Here is a 21111-nt window from a genome sequence, read left to right on the forward strand (position 1 = left end):
CTGTCTCTGTCTGTACACTCTTTCCTGTTCTGTCTGTCTTTCCTGTCTCTGTCTGTACACTCTTTCCTGTCTCTGTCTGTACACTCTTTCCTGTCTCTGTCTGTACACTCTTTCCTGTCTCTGTCTGTACACTCTTTCCTGTCTCTGTCTGTCTGTCTCTGTCTGTACACTCTTTCCTGTCTCTGTCTGTACACTCTTTCCTGTTCTGTCTGTACACTCTTTCCTGTCTCTGTCTGTACACTCTTTCCTGTCTCTGTCTGTACACTCTTTCCTGTCTCTGTCTGTACACTCTTTTGTACACTCTTTCCTGTCTCTGTCTGTACACTCTTTCCTGTCTCTGTCTGTACACTCTTTCCTGTCTCTGTCTGTACACTCTTTCCTGTCTCTGTCTGTACACTCTTTCCTGTCTCTGTCTGTACACTCTTTCCTGTCTCTGTCTGTACACTCTTTCCTGTCTCTGTCTGTACACTCTTTCCTTTCTCTGTCTGTACACTCTTTCCTGTCTCTGTCTGTACACTCTTTCCTGTCTCTGTCTGTACACTCTTTCCTTTCTCTGTCTGTACACTCTTTCCTGTCTCTGTCTGTACACTCTTTCCTGTCTCTGTCTGTACACTCTTTCCTGTCTCTGTCTGTACACTCTTTCCTGTCTCTGTCTGTACACTCTTTCCTGTCTCTGTCTGTACACTCTTTCCTGTCTCTGTCTGTACACTCTTTCCTGACTCTGTCTGTACACTCTTTCCTGTCTCTGTCTGTACACTCTTTCCTGACTCTGTCTGTACACTCTTTCCTGTCTCTGTCTGTACACTCTTTCCTGTCTCTGTCTGTACACTCTTTCCTGTCTCTGTCTGTACACTCTTTCCTTTCTCTGTCTGTACACTCTTTCCTTTCTCTGTCTGTACACTCTTTCCTGTCTCTGTCTGTCTGTACACTCTTTCCTGTCTCTGTCTGTACACTCTTTCCCTGTCTCTGTCTGTACACTCTTTCCTGTCTCTGTCTGTACACTCTTTCCTGTCTCTGTCTGTACACTCTTTCCTGTCTCTGTCTGTACACTCTTTCCTGTCTCTGTCTGTACACTCTTTCCTGTCTCTGTCTGTACACTCTTTCCTGACTCTTTCTTTCTTTCCTTTTAATCACAATTTTAGCTTTAAAATGAAAATAATAGCCTGGTTATACAGCAGAAGTGATCGCAATAGCAAGTACACCATGCAGCTCATCTTCAAGTGGAAAAGAGGGAATAGAGAACATGTTTGATGGAAAAAGAACACACGTGAGAGAATGAGAGTGACAATGTGTTCAAGAGAAAGATTCACATACAGTGAGAGATTATTTTCAAGAGAGTGTAGTATGAGAGGCATAACAACAGACATACAATATAGATATTAATTACAGCCAGCAGTTTGTGTGTAAACAGAGGGCCTCCCATAGGGAATTCCATGTAGAGGAGACTTGTGTTCTGACTAAGTTTGTCTCCATGTACTGTAGGACAGAGAGGCTTGTGGTCAGAGAGACACTATGATGTGACTCTCTGGCTGTCTCTAACTTCCACAACACATCCACCCTGCTATGGATGACTAAAGAACTCTATAGTAACAACTAACAAATGATCCTCAATTTCTTTTGAGAGGAATAAACGGTAAATGTGGCTTGGCATATAATGCCAAACTACATAACCTTAATTTAGTGACTCTGTGTTGATTCTCTTGTTATGGTTGCATTCAATTGAGGCGATACCCACAGAGTAGTTATATCCAAGGTCATAGTCAGGGCACTCTCTGGAGTCTAGACCAGATCAAAGGCTGCTGTAAACAAAATAACTTGATATGCAGAGAGGAGACGACGGGAGTAAATGGGACACATCTTGTGAGAGTGCTTACACTTACAGTGATGGTCGGTAGGAGTGAGCTAGGACCCTAAGATGCTCTCTTACTTCGCATTAACTTCCTAAAAGCCCCATACCACTGTCTGGCACTATGGCAACCCAAGACAGGAAGTCATCAGCTCCATATCAGCTACCACTGCCTAACTTTTCTTATTCTCCTTCATTTCAACAGGTAGCCCAATAAAAATATGGCAATGTAGCATACATTATAAGTATACAAAATATGTCTGTACATTTACAATATTTAAAACATTTACAATATGATATTATCACCGGCTATATACATTGGGTGGGTTGAGTTTGAATACATAAGATTTCACCTCGACGTGAATGAGAAGGAAAGAGAGAGTAATAAACATATGAAATGGAAAAATGTATCAAAGGTGTGAAAGAAGTTTACCTCAAAGTCAAGTCAGTGCTGCAAAATGAGAGAAGGAATAGTCATTCATGGACCACATGTTCTACACTACCAGGGGCATCACTTTAAGAATGCATCCCAAATGGCACCCTATAGTGCACTACTTTGGTAATACGCTTTAGCAACTGGTCTTAAGCAGTGCACTATAAAGGGAACAGGATACCATTTGTGACACAACTGTCACCAGTAGAGGGGGAGAGGAGGAGACAACAGACAAGGCTTACTGGACACAGACAGGGCTATTTACAGTCATGCAGTGTTTAAAAAGCTTTTTGTTTATGCTCAAAAGCATTTGCTCTATTATATTGTACATCTGGATTGTGTGTGTGCGTCTCAACTTATGTGTTTCGTATTATCCACATAAAAGGCCCCTCCTTTAGCATTTCAAAAAGTGGTTTTGATATTATCAAATTAAATCAAACCAAAGTCACAGAGGAATACTTTTCAAACACATGATATTGTACAAACACTCTGGAGGAGGGACCCCTACCAATGAGGCTGAAGCATCTTTTTTTTTTTTTAAAGTGACATCTGAAAATGCTTGAACACCATCTCAATAAGATAAAGATGACATGAGTGTTAAGATGGATGTTTTTACAGATGGGATTGACTGATACTGCTAGCTAGCAGTTGCCAGCCTGACATTCAGCTAAGGTACAGCAATCATGAGACTGAAGCTATGATAGTGGTAATGGTAGTCTGAGTGAGTCTCTCTTGGTTGGAGTTGAATGAGTGAGTGCCTTTAGGCAAGGCTGGCTTTTCCCTTCCTCGGTTCCCCCTGAGTCTATACAGCCCATTGACAGCTCACTGTTAGCCTATATGACCACTGTGACATGAGGAGGTACATACAGAGCTCCTGCCTCCCCCCTCCCTGGACAATGCAATGCAAGTACTCCATTGCCAGAGGCTCTACTACCCTCCTCAATGACCACCATAACCCCCTCTCTCATGGGCTGAGACCAGCAGCATTCCACTCTGTTACAGATCCCATCTACTCCGGAGTCTCGGGGTGTGGGGGCAGGCCGTTCTCGGACCGCATGGCGGTGCAAGCCATGGTGGGGGCGGTGTGGTTTCCCCAAAACGCTTTGTGTAGCGTGTCGAGCTCGGACACCACCGGCAGGCGGATCTCCAGGTGCATCTTCAGGTTCTCCAGCCACCCCTCCATCTTGGTGAAGGCGGGGCTACAGAAAGAAGAGCCAATCAGTCATAGGTTAGTGATGTCAAGCTAGATCACATAAGTCAGTTACCGTGGCAGCAATGGGACAGGAGACTTATGATAAACCAACACTCAACATGTATAGTATTATCAAACAATCAAAGTTAGAATACAGTTTACACTCATAACTTTATAGACAAATAACTGGAAAAGTGTTCCTGTTTACATAATCCGTGTACAGAAAGTAAACTTGCGTAATCTACACCACAAAAAAATCTCACACAGCATGGTGATACATGCCTCAGGTCAGTGTCAGACTACACACTCACCGTTTCTCAGCATCCAGGTCACAGCAGAGGGCAGCCATAGGGAAGAAGGCTGGGGGACAGTCTGGAGGACAGAAGTGCTCTAAGAAGCCTGTCACATTCAGCCCAAAGTCATGGGCCCTGGGCAAGTAGTCTGGGTCTGCATTCACCCTACCGATGATCTGGAGGGGGAGGGAGAGGTAGAGGTAGAGGTAGAGCGAGAGAGAGAAAGAAAAAGAGAGCGAGATAGAGAGCGAGGGAGTAAGGGAGAGATACACAGTAAGGAAAGGGCAAAAGGCACTGTTGTATATGCTAGGGCAACAACCTCAGACTAGTTATAACACCAGTCATGAAGCTGGATCATTAGTCATAAACTAATATCAGACATCACGACTGCTCGCCAGATTCTCATTTTATTGTAATATTTTTGTTATTTAACCTTTATTTAACTGGGCAAGTCAGTTAAGAACAAATTCTTATTTACAATGACGGCCTAACCCGGCCAAACCCTAACCGGGACGACGCTGGGCCATATGTGCGCCGCCCTATGGGACTCCCAATCACGGCCAGTTGTGATACAGCCCGGAATCAAACCAGGGTCTGTAGTGACACCTCTAGCAATGAGATGCAGTGCCTTACACCACTGCGCCACTCGAGAGGGCCTACAGATGTAAGATCTTAATTCGATCACTCTTTTGTTGCTGAGATTTTTCATGCACTGTAGGAAATGCAATAGAACTTTGTGATTGACATAAATTCACTGAAAACCCACACTAACAGATCGTTATATTAACAGTATGTCACGTTCCATGTAGCCTGCTTTTGGCCTAGCCACCAATCAAGCAGCATTATGGACTAACCGTTCAAATCCTGTTGCTGCAGGATTATTTTTCTGTGACAATATAGGTGAAATTAAGATCCTACATGTACATCTGACTTACTGTTGTGAGACTCCAGGTCCAGGGGAAAGGGAGTCCCCAATAACAGAGTATACCAATCATAGAGGGACTGAAGGTATGCCCAATGGGACCACCAAACGGCATCAGATCAGCTAGCTAGACTACAGGTAGTTCCAGTCCCTATCAGTCACCCACCACATAAAGAGAATTTCCCCTCTGTAATCCTGCCTCTGTGGAGTCCCTGCCTAATGACATCCATGTGGAGATAGACTCACTGCATCTCTGACAACAGAATAGTTCAACCCAGTACTGCTAGGACCAACCCTAATGGTTACCATACTGATTGGTCTCTCTATTTTAACATAACTCAAAAGCATTTAATGAGGAATATGAATACTTTCGACTATTTTCCTTTCTCAGCAGCAGGGATTACTTCCATATTCTGCTGTCACGGGCACTCACCTCACAAAGCATGATCCCGAAGGAAAAGATGTCCACCTTTTCATCATAGCTTTTCCCTGTGAGAGAAGACACTTGTGAGGCTATTGATTTCAGAGTACTGACAATGTATTACAGTATGTGGAGTTGAAACAACTGAAGAATTCACATTTTTCTGTTTAAAAGCCATATGGTTGTCATTCGATTTAAGTGCAATTCAAGCAATGGTTAAAATAGGTCGACCCTGAACCAGTGGTGTGAAGTACTTGAGTAAAAATACTTTAAAGTAGTACCTAAGTAGGTTTTGGGGTTGTGTGTACTTTACTATTCATATTTTTGACAACATTTACTTTACTACGTTCCTAAAGAAAATAATGTACTTTTTACTCCATACATTTTCCCTGACACACAAAAGTACTTGTTACATTTTGAATGCTTAGCAGGACAGGAAAATGGTCCAATTCACACACTTATCAAGAGAACATTCCTGGTCTTCCCTACCGCCTCTGATCTGGCAGACTCACTAAACACACATGCTTTGTTTGTGAAATGTCTGAGTGTTGGAGTGTGCCTTTGGCTATGTGTAAATAAATATAAAAACAAATAAAATGGTGTTTGCTTAATTATTTGCATAATAAAAATAATTTGAAATAATTTATACTTTTACTTTTGATACTTAAGTATATTTAAAACCAAATACTTTTACTCAAGTAGTATTTACTGGGTGACTTTCACTTTTACTTGAGTAGATTTCTATTAAGGTATCTTTACTTTTACTCAAGTATGACAATTGGGTACTTTTCCCACCACTGCCCTGAATACACACACACACGCCTACATACACACCGTGGATCATCTCCGGGGCCATCCAGTAGGGGTTGCCCACTACAGTGTATCTCTTCCTGCGGTCAGGTTTCTTCTGCAGGAGACTCTTGTCCTGGATCTTGTCTTCCACCATCAGCCGAGCCAGCCCAAAGTCTGCCACCACCACACTGTTATTCTGCAGGGAGACAGAGAGGGGACAAACAGAGCAGACAGAGTTACATCTAGTACAACACAATACTAACAACACCAGCCCAAAGTCTGCCACCACTACACTGTTATTCTGCAGGGAGACAGAGAGGGGACAAACAGAGCAGACAGAGTTACATCTAGTACAACACAATACTAACAACACCAGCCCAAAATCTGCCACCACCACACTGTTATTCTGCAGGGAGACAGAGAGGGGACAAACAGAGCACACAGAGTTACATCTAGTACAACACAATACTAACAACACCAGCCCAAAGTCTGCCACCACCATACTGTTATTCTGCAGGGAGACAGAGGACACACAGACAGTCACATCTAATGAATGACAATACTTAGAATACCAAACACACTGCAAACCTACCTACAAGACTATACAGCTTACCACAGACATGAAGACAAATGCCAGTTAGAGAGAGAGAGAAAGATAGAGAGGGCACACTCAACAACATAGAGGAATAAAGAGAGTGAATACTATGACTGTTGACTTTGAGAGGTAAAAACACAGACAGACAGGAAGACAGTGTGTCAGTGAGATAACAACACCTGTCAATACAGTATACCCCAGAGACACCAGACTAGTCACCTGCTTATTCAGGTTCAATATAAACCCTATCAGATCTCCGGGTTAGTGTTTTATCAAATACTATACAGGACATAAGAATCCTCATCCTGGTCTGTTTATCTAATACTTTAGGACACAATATCTTTATCCAGTGTTTTCTTCAACATGGATGTTTACCTTGTCAGTTCATAGAAATTGATATATTTTCTACCCTCTATTTGAACAGGTCTAGGTGAAAAAGTGTACAGTACATGGCATGTCACTTGTCCTGTAAGGCCTCTGATTTAAGAAGGGCGGCTCTACTGTCCAGCACTTTACCCTAACAAAGGTTTCTCTGTTTTCTAACGTCAAGGAATCTCCATTGTCACATCTCTCTCAACGAGAGACAAACCTGTATGTGATCTAGACATACAGGTGCAAAGTCTTAATCCTCAAAGAAAGCACACACCCTTTAGAGAGAACATACCTAACATCTCTTTTACTCACCTCTCTGACAAGACAGTTGTATGAGTTCAGGTCGCGGTGGATTATGTTCACGGAATGCAGATATGACTGGAAGATGGAGAGAAGAGAGAGAGAGAGAAAGAAAGAAAATAAGATTTAGGTATTAAGCCTAAGCCTCAAACCAGTGCCTAGTGGAACAAATGTGCATTGTTGTTGCTCCTTCTCTCAAACCCTTTTCAGAGTATAGCCTTTGTAAATTCACTAATCTACAGTCATGTGCTATATTCATCACTGTAAACCCAAATCAAAGGCAACACACTATGACTACCCACGATGCCCTAATCCAGAAGGAATTCAAGATGTAATTTTCATATAGGGAAATTCTTCTACACGTGATCAACACTGCTGTTACTCTTCCTCTAGATCTCCACTAGAGGGCAGTGTGAGCATGATTAGTTTGACTGCACTGTCTGATATTCTATTCACCACCACTGCACTGCAGTTTCTCTGACTGCAGCAGTGAGCCCATGGTGCCCTGGTCCTGAAAAGACCCATTCTAGAGGCATTCTATACATTTTATTAGGCATGGATCATTCACTCACCATTCCTGCAGCGATGTCTTTAGCAAAGCTCACTCTCTGGTTCCATGGGTAGTTGGTGTCCTGTCAGTAAGACAAAACCAGGATAGAATCAGACTCTGGATGTTTCACAGTACATAAACACCAGTGATTAAAACTAAAGAGAGGCTCTCTAATCCTAAATCCTCTGATGAATCTGAGACACAATGTACAACACGCAACTATGCACTCATGGGGACACACAGCCACCCAACCACACACACACACACACAAGCTGGTGCGGTGGCACACCCATACAGATGTGCATGCAACAAAGTACTACAATCCTACACACACACACATTACCATTTTCTTGATTGTCTCCCTCAGGGTTCCTCCTTTGATGTACTCTGCGATGAAGTTGAGTCTCTTATCTTTGTAAAGGACACCGATGAACTTCAGCACGTTGGGGTGCTCCAGACAACGCATCACCTTCACCTGGAGAGGGAGGAGGGTATGTTAGTTATTGTCCTAGCCCTGACTCCTCATAAAGATCAATCATCTAGGAGCTGTGGGGAGTGGTTGTGTGGGTTTAGTAAAGGCAGTATTTAGTTAAATGAACTGGGTGGGTAGCTAGATAATTAGTGAACGACCTAGACCTCCTTGTCTCCCGCCCTGAGGGTCTCTGTGAGATAGAACTTCCTCCGTCCAGAGCTCGATTTTAGTCTGTAACCATTTCTTCCTGGTCTAAAACATACAAGATGTCTCCTCTCCTGTCATTAACTTGACATAATTGTAACAAGAAAGAGGAGTAATACGTGGTTATTACAGCCTCCCAGAGCGAGACGAACTGATTAGCTCCTAAAGCAGGTACACATTACATCAGCTACTGTGAAGTCAAGGAAAGGAGAAAACTCTTTAAAGGCTTTGATTTAAAATGGCCTCCAAGTCCAAAAAGGCCAAAGGTTTTAAAAATAACTACTATGTCTCTACCATAAGGACCAGACTCCAACCCATCGATCAAGTTAAAAACATCTTGAACTTAGAAACTCAGGAAACCATTCCCAAGGCAGTGTTTGTGTTTTGTGTGATTAGATTGCGAGAGATTGTAATTGGAGTGTTATGCAGGCTAGGCACTAATAAAAGAGTTAGAAAACAAACCGTAGTCTCCATTCCTCTAGCTGTTTGTTTGTGGGTGGTCATGGCCTGATGTTTTTACTGTTTACAGAGCTATTAAAAGGACTACGTGTGCTAACCTGCACACCTCAGTGCTCACATTGTTTCCTGAAGAGGAGAGTAGAATGCAGGGTAGAATAGTGTGTGTGTGTGTGTGTGTGTGTGTGTGTGTGTGTATGTGTGTGTGTGCGCGAGCGAGCGTGCATGTGATTGTCGATGTAAGTGTCTCTGTATCTGGGAGGGATGCGGCCAAGGGTGTATACCTGTGTATACCTGTAATGACTGTCTGTCCACCCCTCGCAGCCTAATTAGGGTGGTGTACTTTTTACGAGCTGTAGGGGTGTGTATGACAATCATCTAAACATGACATTCAGAGTTTGACAAACTACATTCTGTGGTAAACGTAGCCCAGGAGGGTTAACAATAGTGGCCAGGGTTGGAAACATGGTAGGTGATCTCTGTAAGTAAACTAAGCCAAAGCATTGTTCTTGATGATACATGTGCTGTAGACACATAGCAAAGGATTGTATTGTTCTTAGAAGAAGTGGGAGCTCTTTGGGACAAGCACAAAGTTTGTCATTGACTGTGGTGGTTCATTCAAATCATTGGAGTAAGGGAAAGAGATGGATGGTGTGCCTTCATAAACCGTTAATATACAAGACCAATTTAAACTCTTATGAAATCATTCTTAAGCAAATGGAATTTAGAATATGAATGGATCTCCTGAATTGATCCCGTTGAACCCTGATCTGTGACACATCAACAAAGGCAAAAGAAGTCAAGGGTCAAACAGAGTAATGTCACCCACCTCTTTTAGGAATGTCCTCTGTGTCTCGTCATCAAAACGAATCAGCTCCTTCATCACCATCACCTCCCCTGTCTCTCTGTGGGTCACCTGCAGAATCACACACCCAGTGATGTCATCAGCCTGCGCCACAGGGCATGGGGACACTTTCCGTTCAAAGCTAATTTCACCCCAACAGGCAACGTCTGGGAAGTTGTTAAGAACTGCTAAGGTATAAAAACTCTAGATATATGTTGCCCCCCTCTCAAAGCTGATATTTGCTCCCTGCTTGAGTGCATCTTCCAAGCAGCAGATGCAGACATATAGTACATTCTGGTTACATCAGAGGCCATTCTGTAAAACACCTCAATGCTGCCATCTTCTGGAACTTTTTAATACAGAATATATTGCTCCTACGCAGTAACGTTTGACACACATTTAGTAGTGTGAAGTGGGATTTTTAAGGTGTTGGAACTGTCCCCCAAAATTAGTTTCTTTTCCATGGTCATTTTTAACAGAGAGGACAGTTGAACAGACAATGGCCGCGTCATACCCAAGTCATCAGTCAATAAATCAAAACCAGAGTGTGTAGAGGTTGGTGTGTTAACCTTGATGGCCTGTCCAAAGCAGCCTTTTCCCAGCACCTCTCCATGGATGAGGTCTGAAGGCCGGAAGATCCGGTGCATTCGACTGTTGGAGACGACCCGCAGTGACTCGGAGCGGTTAAAGTCCTTCCTCTGAGAGAGAGGGGATGCTGCGTTACTGGAGCACGGAGACTTATCAATACTGTAGCTCCGTCTGGAGAGAGAGGGCCGAGAGGAAGATAGAGAAACAGAAAAAGAGAGAGGGAGAAAGAGATAAAATAAGAGCGAGGGAGTGAGTGAGGGGCAGAGGAAAAAGAGAGAAAGATGGAACAGGTAGAGACAAAGCAATCATCAGTCAGTCTCACAGTGTAACTGACGCGCATCCATTTTGTGTTTCACAGTGTTAAATGGTACTGCCAGGCACCATTCTAGCAGCAATTATTGTTATAGACTAATTAGGAAATGGGAGCGACAGCGTGACTGCAGTTACATATGTAATTGCTCATCCATTTCACTGAAGAACTGAAGTTCCTTGAAATTTTCCGGATTGACTGACCTTCATTACCGTAATGATGGACTGTCGTTTCTCTTTGCTTATTTGAGCTGTTCTTACCATAATATGGACTTGGTATTTTACCAAATAGGGCTATCTTCTGTATATAACCCCTACCTTGTCACAACACAACTGATTGGCTCAAACGCATTAAGATGGAAAGAAATTCCACAAATGAAGGTTGAATAAGGCACACTTGTTAATTGAAATGCATTCCAGGTAACTACCTTATGAAGCTGGTTGAGAGAATGCCAATAGTGCGCAAAGCTGTCATCAAGGCAAAGGTGTCTACTTTGAAGAATCTAAAATATATTTTGATTTGTTTAACACTTTTTGGTTATTTATAAAAAAATATATATATATATATATATATATATATATATATATATATATATATATATATATAAATATATATATAAATATATATATATATAAATATATATATATATAAATATAAATATATAAATATATATATATATATAAATATATATTTGACCTTTATTTAACCAGGTAGGCTAGTAGAGAACAAGTTCTCATTTATAACTGTGACCTGGCCAAGATAAAGCAAAGCAGTTCGACACATACAACGGCACAGAGTTACACATGGAGTAAAACAAACATACAGTCAATATTACAGTATAAACAAGTCTATATACGATGTGAGCAAATGAGGTGAGAAGGGAGGTAAAGGCAAAAAAAAGGCCATGGTGGCAAAGTAAATACAATATAGCAAGTAAAACACTGGAATTGTAGATTTGCAGTGGAAGAATGTGCAAAGTAGAAATAAAAATAATGGGGTGCAAAGGAGCAAAATAAATAAATAAATTAAATACAGTAGGGAAAGAGGTAGTTGTTTGGGCTAAATTATAGGTGGGCTATGTACAGGTGCAGTAATCTGTGAGCTGCTCTGACAGTTGGTGCTTAAAGCTAGTGAGGGAGATAAGTGTTTCCAGTTTCAGAGATTTTTGTAGTTCGTTCCAGTCATTGGCAGCAGAGAACTGGAAGGAGAGGCGGCCAAAGAAATAATTGGTTTTGGGGTGACTAGAGAGCTATACCTGCTGGAGCGTGTGCTACAGGTGGGAGATGCTATGGTGACCAGCGAGCTGAGATAAGGGGGGACTTTACCTAGCAGGGTCTTGTAGATGACATGGAGCCAGTGGGTTTGGCGACGAGTATGAAGCGAGGGCCAGCCAACGAGAGCGTACAGGTCGCAATGGTGGGTAGTATATGGGGCTTTGGTGACAAAACGGATTGCACTGTGATAGACTGCATCCAATTTGTTGAGTAGGGTATTGGAGGCTATTTTGTAAATGACATCGCCAAAGTCGAGGATTGGTAGGATGGTCAGTTTTACAAGGGTATGTTTGGCAGCATGAGTGAAGGATGCTTTGTTGCGAAATAGGAAGCCAATTCTAGATTTAACTTTGGATTGGAGATGTTTGATATGGGTCTGGAAGGAGAGTTTACAGTCTAACCAGACACCTAAGTATTTGTAGTTGTCCACGTATTCTAAGTCAGAGCCGTCCAGAGTAGTGATGTTGGACAGGCGGGTAGGTGCAGGTAGCGATCGGTTGAAGAGCATGCATTTAGTTTTACTTGTATTTAAGAGCAATTGGAGGCCACGGAAGGAGAGTTGTATGGCATTGAAGCTTGCCTGGAGGGTTTTTAACACAGTGTCCAAAGAAGGGCCAGAAGTATACAGAATGGTGTCGTCTGCGTAGAGGTGGATCAGAGACTCACCAGCAGCAAGAGCAACCTCATTGATGTATACAGAGAAGAGAGTCGGTCCAAGAATTGAACCCTGTGGCATCCCCATAGAGACTGCCAGAGGTCCGGAGAGCAGACCCTCCGATTTGACACACTGAACTCTATCAGAGAAGTAGTTGGTGAACCAGGCGAGGCAATCATTTGAGAAACCAAGGCTGTCGAGTCTGCCGATGAGGATGTGGTGATTGACAGAGTCGAATGCCTTGGCCAGATCAATGAATACAGCTGCACAGTAATGTTTCTTATCGATGGCGGTTAAGATATCGTTTAGGACCTTGAGCGTGGCTGAGGTGCACCCATGACCAGCTCTGAAACCAGATTGCATAGCAGAGAAGGTATGGTGAGATTCGAAATGGTCTGTAATCTGTTTGTTGACTTGGCTTTCGAAGACCTTAGAAAGGCATGGTAGGATAGATATAGGTCTGTAGCAGTTTGGGTCAAGAGTGCCCCTCCCCCCCTTTGAAGAGGGGGTTGACCGCAGCTGCTTTCCAATCTTTGGGAATCTCAGACGACACGAAAGAGAGGTTGAACAGGCTAGTAATAGGGGTGGCAACAATTTCGGCAGATAATTTTAGAAAGAAAGGGTCCAGATTGTCTAGCCCGGCTGATTTGTAGGGGTCCAGATTTTGCAGCTCTTTCAGAACATCAGCTGAACGGATTTGGGAGAAGGAGAAATGGGGAAGGCTTGGGCGAGTTGCTGTTGGGGGTGCAGTACTGTTGACCGGGGTAGGAGTAGCCAGGTGGAAAGCATGGCCAGCCGTAGAAAAATGCTTATTGAAATTCTCAATTATGGTGGATTTATCAGTGGTGACAGTGTTTCCTATCTTCAGTGCAGTGGGCAGCTGGGAGGAGGTGTTCTTATTCTCAATGGACTTTACAGTGTCCCAGAACATTTTTGAGTTAGTGTTGCAGGAAGCAAATTTCTGCTTGAAAAAGCTAGCCTTGGCTTTTCTAACTGCCTGTGTATAATGGTTTCTAGCTTCCCTGAACAGCTGCATATCACGGGGGCTGTTCGATCCTAATGCAGAACGACATAGGATGTTTTTGTGTAGTTTAAGGGCAGTCAGGTCTGGGAAGAACCAAGGGCTATATCTGTTCCTGGTTCTAAATTTCTTGAATGGGGCATGTTTATTTAAGATGGTTAGGAAGGCATTTTTAAAGAATATCCAGGCGTCCTCTACTGACGGGATGAGATCAATATCCTTCCAGGATACCCCGGCCAGGTCGATTAGAAAGGCCTGCTCGCTGAAGTGTTTCAGGGAGCGTTTTACAGTGATGAGTGGAGGTCGTTTGACCGCTGACCCATTACGGATGCAGGCAATGAGGCAGTGATCGCTGAGATCTTGGTTGAAGACAGCAGAGGTGTATTTAGAGGGCAAGTTGGTTAGGATGATATCTGTGAGGGTGCCCGTGTTTAAGGCTTTGGGGAGGTACCTGGTAGGTTCATTGATAATTTGTGTGAGATTGAGGGCATCAAGTTTAGATTGTAGTATGGCTGGGGTGTTAAGCATGTTCCAGTTTAGGTCGCCTAGCAGCACAAGCTCTGAAGATAGATGGGGGGGCAATCAGTTCACATATGGTGTCCAGAGCACAGCTGGGGGCAGAGGGTGGTCTATAGCAGGCGGCAACGGTGAGAGACTTGTTTTTAGAGAGGTGGATTTTTAAAAGTAGAAGTTCAAATTGTTTGGGTACAGACCTGGATAGTAGGACAGAACTCTGCAGGCTATCTTTGCAGTAGATTGCAACACCGCCCCCTTTGCCAGTTCTATCTTGTCTGAAAATGTTGTAGTTTGGAATTAAAATTTCAGAATTTTTGGTGGTCTTCCTAAGCCAGGATTCAGATACAGCTAGAACATCCGGGTTGGCAGAGTGTGCTAAAGCAGTGAATAGAACAAACTTAGGGAGGAGGCTTCTAATGTTAACATGCATGAAACCAAGGCTATTACGGTTACAGAAGTCGTCAAAAGAGAGCGCCTGGGGAATAGGAGTGGAGCTAGGCACTGCAGGGACTGGATTCACCTCTACATCGCCAGAGGAACATAGGAGGAGTAGAATAAGGGTGCGGCTAAAAGCAATAAGAATTGGTCGTCTAGAACGTCTGGAACAGAGAGTAAAAGGAGGTTTCTGGGGGCGATAAAATAGCATCAAGGTATAATGTACAGACAAAGGTATGGTAAGATGTGAATACAGTGGAGGTAAACATAGGTATTGAGTGATGAAGAGAGAGATATTGTCTCTGGAAACATCATTGAAACCAGGAGATGTCATTGCATGTGTAGGTGGTGGAACTAATAGGTTGGATAAGGTATAGTGAGCAGGACTAGAGGCTCTACAGTGAAATAAGCCAATAAATACTAACCAGAACAGCAATGGACAAGGCATATTGACATTAAGGAGAGGCATGCTTAGTTGAGTGATCAAAAGGGTCCGGTGAGTAGAGAGGTTGGTTGGGGGTCACGGCGATTTAGACAGCTAGCCCGGCCATCGGTAGCAAGCTAGCATAGGATGGAGGTCTGTTATTAGGCACCTCTTGCGTTCCGTCAGTAGATTAGTGGGGTAGAGGGGATTAATCCAAATCACACAACAACAATAAAAATAAAAACAATAGATATAGTTATAGAGGCCCAAGAAGAAAACATAATAATAATAATAATAATAAAAATAAATAAATAAATTGTCAGATTGTCTATTCAGATAGCAGCCGATAAGACAGCTAACGGTTAGCAGGCCACAGATGGGCATTCAGGTAACGTCGTGACGGAGGAGCCAGCCGGATAACTCCTTCGGGTAGATAACGTCGGCAGTCCAGTTGTGAAGGCCCGGTGGGGCTCCGCGTAGGCAGTAAAACGGGTCCAGATAGGTGACTGCAGCCCAGGAGTGATTGATGGAACCCAGGAGTGATTGACGGAGCTGGCTAGCTCCGGAATAATTGATGTTTGCTCCGGAATCGACGAAAGCCGATAGTCACACGGATAGCAGCTAGCTAGCTGTGAGATCCAGGTATGAATGTCCAGAGTTAGCGGTTGAAATCCAGGGACATGGAGAGAAAAATTGGTCCGTTCCGAGCTGCGCTGCGCCGTACAAAACTGCCGATAGATTTTCGAGCTAAAGGATAGCTGATGACCACAAACCGTGGTTAGCTGAATACTAACGATTTGCCAGTAAAGAAGCTAACTAGCTTCTGAACTAGCTTCTGGATTAGCTTCTGGGCTAGCGTCTTGGAGTTTCTGGCTAGCTTCTGGAGGATTACAGATTTGAGGTAAATAATACTTTTTTATAAATATAAATTGGTGAGGCGGGTTGCAGGAGTGTGTTTTGAAGATGAGTTGATGGAAAATTTAAAAAAAATGTATGTGTATATATATATATATATAAAAAGTTGTAAATATATATATATATATATATGGGACAGGACAAAAGACGTCTGAACTGCTATGCCATCTTGGATGATGTTACTACATGTTACTACATGATTCCATGTGTTATTTATTTCTTCTTATTTTTTTATTTTTTATTTAACCTTTATTTAACCAGGTAAGCAAGTTGAGAACAAGTTCTCATTTACAACTGCGAACTGGCGACACAAACAACACAGAGTTACACATGGAATAAACAAGCGTACAGTTAAGTTAATAAACTGGAGTGATAGACAATAGAAAAAAAAAAGAAAAAAGAATGTTTATATACCTAAGTCAGAACCGTCCAGAGTAGTGATGCTAGTCGGGCAGTTGGGTGACCAGTGAGGGCACCGAATGGTTGAAAAGCATGTAGTCGGGCAGTTGGGTGCGGGCACCGAATGGTTGAAAAGCATGTATTTGGTTTTACTAGCGTCTAAGAGCAGTTGGAGGCCACGGAAGGAGTGTTGTATGGCATTGAAGCTTGTTTGGAAGTTAATTAACACAGTGTCCAAAGAAGGACCAGATGTATACAGAATGGTGTCTTCACTATTATTCTACAATGTAGAAAATAGTTAAAAATAAAGAAAAACCCTTGAATGAGTAGGTGTGTCCAAACTTTTGACGGGTACTGTTATGTTTAAAACGTGTTTAGTACACGTTGAATGTTTTTATTTATGTATATCTCATTTAGTTGAAGATTTCATATAAATCTGTATTTTGTTGTGTAATTATTTCCTTTTCTATTCTATTCATACTGTATTTGAGGTTGAAATAAAACAAAACACCATGACTACAACAGCCTGTATTTGTGCGCCTGTAAACGTCACAGAGATTAGTCCTTACGTGATCATCCGTGAGCGCAGGTTGTTGATATCTGGGTGTGGGGGCTGAGTGATGGGGAGGATGGGGCTTGGACCGTCAGACAGGGGGGTGGTCAGGGGTCCGCCCACTGTCTCACCCTCTAAACCCCCCTGGTCGTGGGGGTCGTGCTCTATGGTCAGCTGGAGCAGACGACTGGTCTCCTGGATGAGCAGGTCAATCTGGTGGAGGAAAAATATGATCAGTGTAGCATACAATATAGAATGTAAAATAGCATATAGCATAACATGTAGTATGGCTAAGAGTGTTGATATTTTCCCCTTAGTGTCCATCAACTCCATGCTCTGATGCAGTAGAATAAATATCTTGTAACATCAAGACACAAATTTCATTAACATCTAAAATCAATGTCATTGATGTCTATCAGCAACACAAGTAAAGAGATGTCAGCTAGGTTACCTCATCGAGAGGAACATTCCTGATGGGTGTTCCGTTGATCTCCAGGATCCGGTCTCCGACATGTATGGAGTTCTTCACATCTGGACTGATCAACTCAGAGTCCACCCTGGAGAAGGAATGAGAGAACAGCGATAAGCAGTTGGAAATACAGTTGAAGTCGGAAGTTTACATACACCTTAGCCAATTACATTTAAACTCAGTTTTTCAGAATTCCTGACATTTAATCCTAGTAACAATTCCCTGTCCTAGGTCAGTTAGGATCACCACGTTATTTTAAGAATGTGAAATGTCAGAATAATAGTAGAGAGAATGATTTATTTCAGCTTTTATTTCTTTCATCACATTCCCAGTGGGTCAGAAGTTTACATACATTCAATTAGTATTTGGTAGCATTGCCTTTAAATTGTTTAACTTGGGTCAAACGTTTCAGGTAGCCTTCCCACAATAAGTTGGGTGAATTTTGGCCCATTCCTCCTGACAGAGCTGGTGTAACTGAGTCAGGTTTGTAGGCCTCCTTGCTCGCACACACTTTCTCAGTTCTGCCCACAAATGTTCTATGGGATTGAGGTCAGGGCTTTGTAATGGCCACTCCAATACCTTGACTTTGTTGTCCTTAAGCCATTTTGCCACAACTTTGGAAGTATGCTTGGGGTCATTGTCCATTTGGAGGACCCATTTGCGACCAAGCTTTAACTTCCTGACTGATGTCTTGAGATGTTGCTTCAATATATCCACATAATTGTCCTGCCTCATGATGCCATCTATTTTGTGAAGTGCACCAGTCCCTCTTGCAGCAAAGCACCCCCAAAACATGATGCTGCTACCCCTGTGATTCACGGTTGGGATGGTGTTCTTCGACTTGCAAGCCTCTCCCTTTTTCCTCCAAACATAACGATGGGCATTATGGCCAAACATTTTTGTTTCATCGGACCAGAGGACATTTCTCCAAAATGTACGATCTTTGTTCCATTGTGCAGTTGCAAACTGTAGTCTGGATTTTTTTATGGCGATTTTGGAGCAGTGACTTCTTCCTTGCTGAGCGGCCTCTCAGGTTATGTCGATATAAGACTCCCTTTACGTGACAACGTGTCTCCTTCCTGAGCGGTATGACGGCTGCGTGGTCCCATGGTGTTTATACTTGCGTACTATTGTTTGTACAGATGAACATTTGGAAATTGCTCCCAAGGATGAACCAGACTTGTGGCAGTCTACAAAAAAAAATTCTGAGGTCTTGGCAGATTTCTTTTGATTTTCCCATGATGTCAAGCAAAGAGGCACTGAGTTTGAAGGTAGGCCTTGAAATGCATCCACGGGTACACCTCCAATTGACTCAAATGATGTCAATTAGCCTATCAGAAGCTTCTAAAGCCATGACATCATTTTCTGGAATTTTCCAAGCTATTTAAAAAGGCACAGTCAATTTAGTGTATGTAGCCAACTTCTGACCCACTGGAATTGTGATACCTTGAATTATAAGTGAAATAATCTGTCTGTAAACAATTGTTGGAAAAATGACTTATGTCATGCACGAAGTAGATGTCCTAATCAACTTGCCAAAACTATAGTTTGTTAACAAGAAATGTGTGGAGTCGTTGACAAATGAGTTTTTATGACTCCAACCTAAGTGTATGTAAACTTCTGACTTCAACTGTAGATTTAACCTCGATATCCATCTTTCTCACATTCCATTAGCCGAGTGATTACATCATAAGTCTAGGAAGTATGACAATGTGAGACTATAGAAAATCTAGCATGTACAGAATGGTATACTGGTCCACTGGAAAGATAGAAGACAGAACAGCGTACCTACTGCTAGATCCTTTTCCATCTCTTTTGTTGTACAAGGACATGGGTATAGTATTTCATCTACACTGGAATAAATAACAATGTCCTCACTTTCCCTCACTTCCATTCTGAGTCTCTGACTTCCATGTCTCCCCTTCAGTAATCTCCCATACTTCCGTTAGCCTCCCGATCCATCCCCCTCTCTCTCCCCACTCCATCCCCCTTCCCTCCCCACTCCACTCCATCCCCTCCCCACTCCATCCCCTCCCCCTTCCCTCCCCACTCCATCCCCCTCCCCCCTTCCCCTCCCCACTCCCCCCCCTCCCCCCTTCCCTCCCCACTCCATCCCCTCCCATCCCTCCCCACTCCATCCCCTCCCCTCCCCAATCCCCTCCCCACTCCATCCCCTCCCCTCCCAGTGTTTCCTATCTTCAGTGCAGTGGGCAGCTGGGAGGAGGTGTTCTTATTCTCAATGGACTTTACAGTGTCCCAAAACTTTTTTGAGTTAGTGTTGCAGGAAGCAAATTTCTGCTTGAAAAAGCTAGCCTTGGCTTTTCTAACTGCCTGTGTATAATGGTTTCTAGCTTCCCTGAACAGCTGCATATCACAGGGGCTGTTTGATGCTAATGCAGAACGCCATAGGATGTTTTTGTGTAGGTTAAGGGCAGTCAGGTCTGGGGAGAACCAAGGGCTATATCTGTTCCTGGTTCTAAATTTCTTGAATGGGGCATGTTTATTTAAGATGGTTAGGAAGGCATTTTTAAAGAATATCCAGGCATCCTCTACTGACGGGATGAGATCAATATCCTTCCAGGATACCCCGGCCAGGTCGATTAGAAAGGCCTGCTCGCTGAAGTGTTTCAGGGAGCGTTTTACAGTGATGAGTGGAGGTCGTTTGACCGCTGACCCATTACGGATGCAGGCAATGAGGCAGTGATCGCTGAGAACTTGGTTGAAGACAGCAGAGGTGTATTTAGAGGGCAAGTTGGTTAGGATGATATCTATGAGGGTGCCCATGTTTAAGGCTTTGGGGAGGTACCTGGTAGGTTCATTGATAATTTGTGTGAGATTGAGGGCATCAAGTTTAGATTGTAGGATGGCTGGGGTGTTAAGCATGTTCCAGTTTAGGTCGCCTAGCAGCACAAGCTCTGAAGATAGATGGGGGGCAATCAGTTCACATATGGTGTCCAGAGCACAGCTGGGGGCAGAGGGTGGTCTATAGCAGGCGGCAACGGTGAGAGACTTGTTTTTAGAGAGGTGGATTTTTAAAAGTAGAAGTTCAAATTGTTTGGGTACAGACCTGGATAGTAGGACAGAACTCTGCAGGCTATCTTTGCAGTAGATTGCAACACCGCCCCCTTTGCCAGTTCTATCTTGCCTGAAAATGTTGTAGTTTGGAATTAAAATTTCAGAATTTTTGGTGGTCTTCCTAAGCCAGGATTCAGATACAGCTAGAACAATAAAGCAGTGAATAGAACAAAGAATAATGAACATGCATGAAACCAAGGCTATTACGGTTACAGAAAGCGCCTGGGGAATTGGAGCTAGGCACTGCAGGGCCTGGACACGCCAGAGGAACATAGGAGAGTAGAATAAGTAAAAGCAATAAGAGGTTTGGAACAGAGAGTAAAAGGAGGTTTCTGGGGGCGATAAAATAGCATCAAGGTATATATAATGTACAGACAAAGGTATGGTAGGATGTGAATACAGTGGAGGTAAACCTAGGTATTGAGTGATGAAGAGAGAGATATTGTCTCTAGAAACATAATTGAAACCAGGAGATGTCATTGCATGTGTAGGTGGTGGAACTAATAGGTTGGATAAGGTATAGTGAGCAGGACTAGAGGCTCTACAGTGAAATAAGCCAATAAATACTAACCAGAACATCTTCAGTAATCTCCCATACTTCCGTTAGCCTCCCGATCCATCCCCCTCTCTCTCCCCACTCCATCCCCTCCCCACTCCATCCCCCTTCCCTCCCCACTCCATCCCCTCCCACTCCATCCCCCTTCCCTCCCCACTCCACTCCATCCCCTCCCCCCCATCCATCCCATCCATCCCCCTTCCCTCCCCACTCCACTCCATCCCCTCCC

The 21111-nt window shown here is 43.3% G+C and overlaps 1 protein-coding gene across 3 annotated transcripts in view; it reads right to left on the bottom strand.

Moving 5' to 3' along the window:
* Window positions 1-1124: 1124 nt before the first annotated feature.
* The window catches only part of LOC112237570 (LIM domain kinase 1), an 82787-nt gene continuing 62800 nt past the window's right edge, over window positions 1125-21111 (bottom strand). For all 3 annotated transcript variants that reach the window (XM_042296158.1, XM_024406179.2, XM_024406180.2), the window contains 11 exons: window positions 17234-17339; window positions 16799-16995; window positions 10262-10451; window positions 9678-9764; window positions 8060-8191; window positions 7739-7798; window positions 7179-7244; window positions 5942-6095; window positions 5120-5175; window positions 3783-3940; window positions 1125-3478 (listed from right to left, as the gene is read on the bottom strand). In XM_042296158.1, coding sequence (XP_042152092.1) covers window positions 3289-3478; window positions 3783-3940; window positions 5120-5175; window positions 5942-6095; window positions 7179-7244; window positions 7739-7798; window positions 8060-8191; window positions 9678-9764; window positions 10262-10451; window positions 16799-16995; window positions 17234-17339 — 1396 coding nt within the window. In that variant the 3' untranslated portion in view covers window positions 1125-3288. The remainder of the gene's footprint in view (window positions 3479-3782; window positions 3941-5119; window positions 5176-5941; window positions 6096-7178; window positions 7245-7738; window positions 7799-8059; window positions 8192-9677; window positions 9765-10261; window positions 10452-16798; window positions 16996-17233; window positions 17340-21111) is intronic.

The sequence above is a fragment of the Oncorhynchus tshawytscha genome, linkage group LG13, assembly GCF_018296145.1.
Source record: "Oncorhynchus tshawytscha isolate Ot180627B linkage group LG13, Otsh_v2.0, whole genome shotgun sequence".
NCBI lineage: Eukaryota > Metazoa > Chordata > Actinopteri > Salmoniformes > Salmonidae > Oncorhynchus > Oncorhynchus tshawytscha.